The 7,205-nt window shown below is 37.7% G+C and overlaps 1 protein-coding gene across 1 annotated transcript; it reads right to left on the bottom strand.

Moving 5' to 3' along the window:
* Positions 1–49: 49 nt before the first annotated feature.
* On the bottom strand, positions 50–4,155 carry LOC121503757 (cytochrome b561 domain-containing protein 2). The gene is made up of 3 exons (XM_041778308.1): positions 3,782–4,155; positions 3,651–3,688; positions 50–3,354 (listed from the first exon to the last, which is right to left on the bottom strand). Exons 1-3 carry the CDS (start codon positions 3,912–3,914, stop codon positions 2,851–2,853), a joined length of 675 nt encoding a protein of 224 aa, XP_041634242.1. The 5' UTR covers positions 3,915–4,155; the 3' UTR covers positions 50–2,850.
* Positions 4,156–7,205: the final 3,050 nt, after the last annotated feature.

Below are 7,205 nucleotides of genomic sequence, written 5' to 3'. Positions count from 1 at the left end.
GATATCTTTATTTTGATCATGTAAATGACAACTTAAAAACAGTTCAAAATACAAATAAGTGAATATCAAAAAATGAAAACAAAATAAGGCAGTAACTTGCATCAGTAAATTCTGAAACATCTCAGTTTACATGAGCGAAAAGGAGGTCAATTTAAGCTGCAGCAGGCAGTTTTGAAAATCATACAACCTTTCCGACTCCACCCCATCCTGCATCACTCTTTCAAGCCACTTGCACCAAATGATAAACAGAACATTTAGCTGAGGAGGCGTGAAGCTCATCAGCTGTGCTACCACTCCTGAACTAGCTTGTAAACTTGAATCTGAGAGACCTAACGTACTTGGAAATGATCCTTATAGTTCAGCCGGGATTGGCTTGTTACATTAAGCTGATTTATAATTTCACTCTAAACCTTTGCATTTTTAACCCATTTAGACATGAGGGTAAGTATTGTTTGAAAAGAACCTCCAAAAACTTCAGTCGTTTCCAAAAACTGCACAGAATTTTATTGAAATCTTAAATTTCTCAACCTCTGTAGAAGATAGTGTTTATGAATCTAAAAACACTTGGAAGCTTAAACCCTTGACTTTAATTATGAATTGTTCTATTTTTTCATGAACATTCTAAAAATCGTCAATAAAAGAGGAAACTGAATAATGAATTGACTGCCTATGTAGCAGATACAAATATGAATTACCAACCATTTGATAGCCTTGATCTGATAACCTTGGCTTTAACTTTGAATCAATGCCTTTATCTTAAAGTTTATGCTCTGGTTGCTCAACCCTAAAAACAACCACTTCCTTCATCAACCTTTCTATGTGGAAGCTGAAGAGGCTAAAAGCAAGATATTTCTGTTAGCCTGTACCCTTTCCACATTTATCCCCTGAACATTTTGTTGCAATTTATCGATTATGTGTCATTAAAATGGTGGGACCATCCAAAAGACACAGACATTGCATCCAGTCTAAGAGTTAGAGGCATGCCAGCGTCTCACCGAGTCTCATGCTGCATACAGTCTGAATAAAAACTATTACCAGTTGCTTTAAATCCTTACATTTCTTTGCAGTTTAATTGTATTGTTTGGATTATTTTGCCTAAAGTAATTCATTTTTTTTTACTTATTAGGTCTAGAACTTGATTGCAGGCATGCTTGCTTTAATTTTATATGCAGGAATAGAAGTTGCTGGCTGAATGCTAAGGTTAACATGCTGATGTCTTGCAGGTAAAGTATTTACCATGTTCCAAAACAGTGGTTATCAACTGGTCTAGCCTCAGGACCCAATACCAACTCCTTTATGGGTCATTGCGACCCAAATTCCCTGCTAATTTTCCAACCAGTTTATTTAATAAATTACACTGTTGTTTGGAGCTCCAGTACATAAAAAAATAAACACCCCACAGCTTCTGGGAAAAGCATTATAGAAGATTCCTGAAAACTTCTGAGATGTTCCAGATAATTCCAAAAGTCTCCAAGAAGGTTCCCAAAAATTCACTAATTTTTTTAAGTGAAAATTCCTGAAATATTTCTGGAAACATCCTAGAGAAGACTGCTGAAAGGTTCTTTGAAAAGTCCTTGTAAGTCATGATGGAAGTTCCAAAATGGTTCACGTTCCTCTGGAATTTCTTTACATTTACGAGACAAGTACGGTGGCCTGGAAGTGCAATAAAAAATGACAGTCTGAAACACTTTAACAAAACTTTACATTAACAAGAAGTTACATTAACAAAACATTGTGACCAAAAAAAAAACAAAAAACAACATTTTAACATTTCATAAATCAAACACTTTTACAAAAGATAAAACCAATTTACATTTAACCAAACATTTTAAGAGATAAAACAAATTCATATTAAAACCCTTTTATAAAATGACAAAATTTTCAGCATTTTGTTAATTTGTCTCAGCTCATGTAAAAGGTTTTTTTTTTTCATTTAAGTGTTTTGATAAATGTAAATTTGTTTCAGCTTTTGTATGTTTTCTCTTAAATGTTATTCTTTCAATGAAATGTAAACATGTTTTTGTTCATTTAAATTTGACTCAAGTTTTGTAAAAGTGTTTCAGACTTTGTGTTTTGTATTACATTTCCAGGCTACCGTAGTAAACAAGTCCAAAAAATTCTGGTAAAATGCTGACAGAAAACTCCCAAAAACTGAGGGAATATTCTTAGAATATTTCCAAAAGGTTTCAGGATATCCACAATAAAAAAAACAAACCTAAATAATAAAAAATTCTGTCAAGCACTTTTTGATTATTTTCTGCTATTAAAAATTTAAATTGCAGAAAACAAATTAAAGCAGTTCATAGACTCTGACAACCCACTTTTGGGTCCTGACCCACCAGTTGAGAAGCACTGTTCTAGATGATTAGGATCCTAATGTGCTTTTAACCCTTAAACACAAAGTAGTGTCAAGGCCGATGGGAATATGATTAAAGCTCCTGTGATGAGGTTAATCTGGTTATTAAATAGTCTACAAATTGATGTACAGTACTCTTCATGACCTTCAAAAGTCAGTAAGACCATTAGCATAATGCCTGAAAAATCAGCATAAATTTAAAGCTCCTCCTTATTGGCAAGTTTTTGGTCATAAAATAAATATAATTCAGAAACCACAAAAGACAATATAGGCATTATGCCTGTAAAATGAAATTTCAAAAAATAGCCTAAGGAAGAAAAATATTTTATTGTTTTAGAGTTGGGTGATGTTTCTTGAAATGCTGACTTTCAAAGTGGCATACTGGCCTGGAAGCAGTGCCTTCTTCATATTCTTGCAAACATAAAAATGTAATGTTGTTGGCAATCAATGAATTTAATGATTGTTTTGGTTCATGTTTGATAGCATGTCTTCTGTCAGGACTGGAACCGTTTCTTGGCCACATAGGAGCTGGTGACCTGGTTCATCATAACGAGTGCACTGAGGACAGGGCACAGTGCTGGCAGGTACCACATGTATCCATCCACAGATTTAGTGAACCAGGCCGAGCAGAGACCCAGGAGTAGGCTGGCACTCCCCAGCAGGTACGTGACGAGTCCAGATGCTGCGTGGTAGCGTTTGAGTTTGGCCAGGGACCAGCCTTTGGCCAGGGAGTGGTAGATGAGAGGCACAGCAGCCACAGACTGAAGCCCCACCACACACACTGTAAGCAGCCCCAGAAAACCATGCCACGAGGTGAAGTGGGGTTTATCATTCAAGTGTTTGTTGTAGGAGATGGCTGCCAGGCCCAGGACTGCACAAGACACACAGAGGACCTGCAGGATCCAGTGAACGCGGCCTTTGGTTTTGTGTGGTAACCTTTTGATGGGGGAGCCATGAGGCGAGAACAGGAGTATGGCTTCTGTCATGAATAAGGAGAACTAGAAAGAAAGGAGAGAAAGCCCATAAGGCCATCAATTTTCTTTATGCATTGATTAATCATATGTGTCATGCATGCATGCCATGGCCTTATGGTTTTAAGTTTAGAACAAAACAAAATAAGTTTTTACTTCTTTAACAGTTAATCAAAGGCACAGCAGCTGCTTATGTCTCTGCTGACAGACCACTTACTTAATCCATTAGCCTATATCTTTTAGCTTTAAAAATCTCATTCCAAGGGTTAAATTGAGCTCATTTAATTGCGCAGCTAAAAGATTTATTAAAGGATGATACTCACTGCAAGTGTCATTAAGAAAGGATGCCAGGAGAACAAACCTAAAATGAAACAAATACATGAAGTGAGATTTAAACAGTACAACTTAAGAAAAGCCAGTGACATGAGGATCTGTGAACTTTGGTAAGACTCACTTGAACCTGGACGAGACAGAGCTGTGATGAAAACAGTGAATACGAAGCAGATCAGGTGGGTGACGACAAGAGAGGCTGCTCTGCTAAAACTGTAGATCCAAGGCTCATCTTTAGTCTCTTCACCGTGAACCATGTTAGTGTAAATCAACAGGAAACCAGCCAGGTAGCCTGCAACAGACCCACGCCAGCCTGTCACCTGAAGTGAACCCGCAGTATCACGCAAAAAGACCCGGAAGCGTTGAACGTAACCGTTATCCGCTCGAGCCTCAAATTGTTGAAAGGTTTAAATGACTTTACACTGAAGCATACTTTAAAAATCGTTCAGTTACGTATCATTCAGATAGGAAAACAGCCTGCATTAAAGTTTTAACAAACGCTGGGTAGTTGCGAAAAGAAGTATAACTTCCTTTTTTGATTTTCAAAATAAAGCGTCACTTCCCCAGTCAGACCAGGGGTTCTCAGCTGATGAGTAGGTCCCGAAAGTGGGTCAGAAAGCTGTTTTTAGTGGGTCGTTAACGTCTACCAGGACAGGAAAAAATTTGCGGAATTTAAATTTCTATACAGCTTTTTTAACACAGCTATATGGACAAAAGTCTTTGGCCGCCTGTCCATTACACCAACATGGACTATAATGATATTCAAACACATGTGGAGTTGCCACCCCTTTTGCTGCTATAACAGCTTCCGCTCGTCTTGAAAGGCTTCTACAAGATTTTGGAGTGTTTCTGTGGGAATTTGTGCCCATTTTTTTCTGTAAAGCATTTATGAGGTCAGGCACTGATGTTGAATGAGAAGGCCTGGCTCGCACTCTTTGTTCCAGTTTATCCCAAGGTTGATCAGTATGTTTGTTGAGGGTTGATGTCAGGGCTTTGCGTGGGCCAGCTCAGTGCGTTTTTTGCCAATGAGACAGACTTGATGTAATTTTCTTAGTTCAGCAAGCAAAATTCCCCCGTTTGCGTGTCCAGGCTCATATTATTCCTTGGGGTTTGACTGAATGGTCTTCCTACATAAACAAATGTACACTAAAAACTCGGTTGGCATTGAATTACCACACACACTGTTTGTGATTTATCGGATGAGTTGCCTACATAAGGGTCCATATGTCTTGGAAAATGCACAATTTAGTAATAAAATTAAGACATAATAATGCCTCATGCTTTATTGCAATTTTATCCTGGCCGATCTACATTTCAGTCACTCTCCAAGCTTTTACTTTGAAACCGGATACGGTCTCTGCTTGATTTTGTACCCTTACTCTACTTTTCGATGACGTGGACTCCTAGAAATATTTCCCAGTTGTAGCCTACTTGAAAGAGAGGGGCCCTCATTCGACTGAATGAACTCTGTACCTTCAGGCTGTATTGGAAGCTAAAGCACTCATTCAAGTTACATCATCCAAGTAACACAAGAGAAAAGACATGGGTGCTGTTAGTGAGTGTGAAATCTGTTTGGTGCACATTGTTGGTTAAGCGAGTGATATCCCAGACTAATACCACCCATTCCGTATTCAAGAACTAAATGGACACTCACTGGTCAGCTGATTTGGTTATTGTGCTCCAATTACTCTCTAATAAGCTTGTGACTGTGCAGGGCCAATACACACTGAGCGCACAGGCAGCATGCACTGTCTGAGAAAACAACATGTTCATTCAGGAATCTCTCTATCCCCGTCTATGAGTGTCTATCTCTGTTTCTGTTTATCCGCAGTTTCATTGTTTATTTAGGTCATTTTTTAGGATCAGGCTTGCAGGGATCCTTTCCCCCAATGCTGGGACTAAATAAGGTTTCCGATTAATTATTTATGCACCTGCAATACTTTTACTTTTTCATATTTTGCCTTCAAAATATGAACATTTGAAATATTGTTTCCAATGTTTCTAGCAAGGTAACACTCAGTAGTGTTATTCAAAATGGGCTATAAAAGTAAATAGATAGTCTTTCCCTGCTAATGGGAGATTTGGTCTCAGTAAAGCAAAAGAAAAGCAGCACTGATGAGTCCTCATGATATTACTGTGTCTTACCAAGTGGGAGGTTTCTTCATCTGCCCTCCATATTTAAGCCTGGAGGCGTTTTCCTGAATGAGAGGTTTCCAAATGGTATTGAAACATTAAACAGGCTGTTCATTCAGACACAGCCACTATTTGAGAAAAGGGACTCGCTCCGTCAGATTCATTAGCTTGACGCTGTCATTTATCTTTGAATAGCCTATTTAAAAATAAACATCACTAAATGTAATCCTCTTTGAACCAAGTTCTGAAAAAGTCATTTGATATCTGGTTTCAACTTTGGTGGGCCTTAAAATGTTGAAATGCAATAATTTTGAACTGATGAAAATAAGCACTCTGAAGCCCAGGTTTTTGTTATAGGCTAATTACACATAAATAACTAACTTGTAACGTTAATGAAAAAAAAAATCCATGGTAGCCATTTAGGCTCACCTACATCTGACATCAAACTAACTAAAGAAACTTGAATCCATTATAACCAAGTGGTAAATGTGAAATTATTATAATGCCATAGCTCCTTGACTGATCAGAAACTTAGGTAATAAAGAGGGAAACTACAGTGCCTACATAAAAAAATACAAATAAACCTCTTTAATTTCAATGTGACAACAGATTTCTACAAATTTATGTCAATTAAATAAAAAATGTAATGTGAAAGAAGTGATTGCATAAATATTCACTGCTCAAACTGCTCAAGTTCTGTCAGATTGCATGGCCATTGGTCATGACCAGCCCTTTTCTGCCGAGAAGCAGCCCTACAGCATGATGCTGCCACCACCATGCTTCACAGTGGGGATGATGTAATTGTGACGATGTGCAGTGTTTTTGATGGCCAAAAAGGTCCATGTTGATCTCATCAGATCAAAGAAGTGTCTTCCTCCTGACCATGGAGTCTCACAAATGCCTTTTGGCAAACTCTTGATGAGATTTAATAGGACTTTTCTTCAACAGTGGCTTTCTCTTTGCCACTGTATCCATACCCTGACTTATGGGCAACTTTAATAACATTTTCTCTGAGTTGCTTGGAGTGTTCTTTGGTTTTTGTGGTGTAATGGTAGCCAGGAATACTGATTAACCAGGGATTGGACCTTCCAGACACAGGTGTCTTTATACTACAGTCTCTTCAGACACATTCACTACACTCAGCTGATCCCCATTTCACTAATTGTGAGATTACTGGCACTAGTTGGCTGAACCTCTGTTGAATTAAGTCAATCACTTTAAAAGGGGTGAATATTTATGTAATCACTTATTTTACCTTACATTTTTTTGTTTGACCTGTAGAAATCTGTTTTCATGTTGACATTTAAGAAGGGTATTTTTGGTATTTTTTATTTTTCAACAAAGACAATTTATATTAACCTTGACTGATTTAGAAAATGGATAAAATGGTAAAACACCCAAGGGGTGAATACTTT

Source organism: Cheilinus undulatus, linkage group 3 (genome assembly GCF_018320785.1).
Source record: "Cheilinus undulatus linkage group 3, ASM1832078v1, whole genome shotgun sequence".
Taxonomy (NCBI): domain Eukaryota; kingdom Metazoa; phylum Chordata; class Actinopteri; order Labriformes; family Labridae; genus Cheilinus; species Cheilinus undulatus.
Note: the sequence above shows the minus strand (reverse complement) of the source record. Positions and strands in the feature narration are given on the sequence as shown.

Coding starts and splice junctions, on each gene's coding strand:
- LOC121503757 (XM_041778308.1), bottom strand. CDS start 3,914: ATGGTTCACGGTGAAGAGACTAAAGATGAGCCTTGGATCTACAGTTTT. Junction 3,689..3,781: donor TCTGTCTCGTCCAGGTTCAA/GTGAGTCTTACC, acceptor GTTTCATTTTAG/GTTTGTTCTCCTGGCATCCT. Junction 3,355..3,650: donor CTTTCTTAATGACACTTGCA/GTGAGTATCATC, acceptor CTTTCTTTCTAG/TTCTCCTTATTCATGACAGA.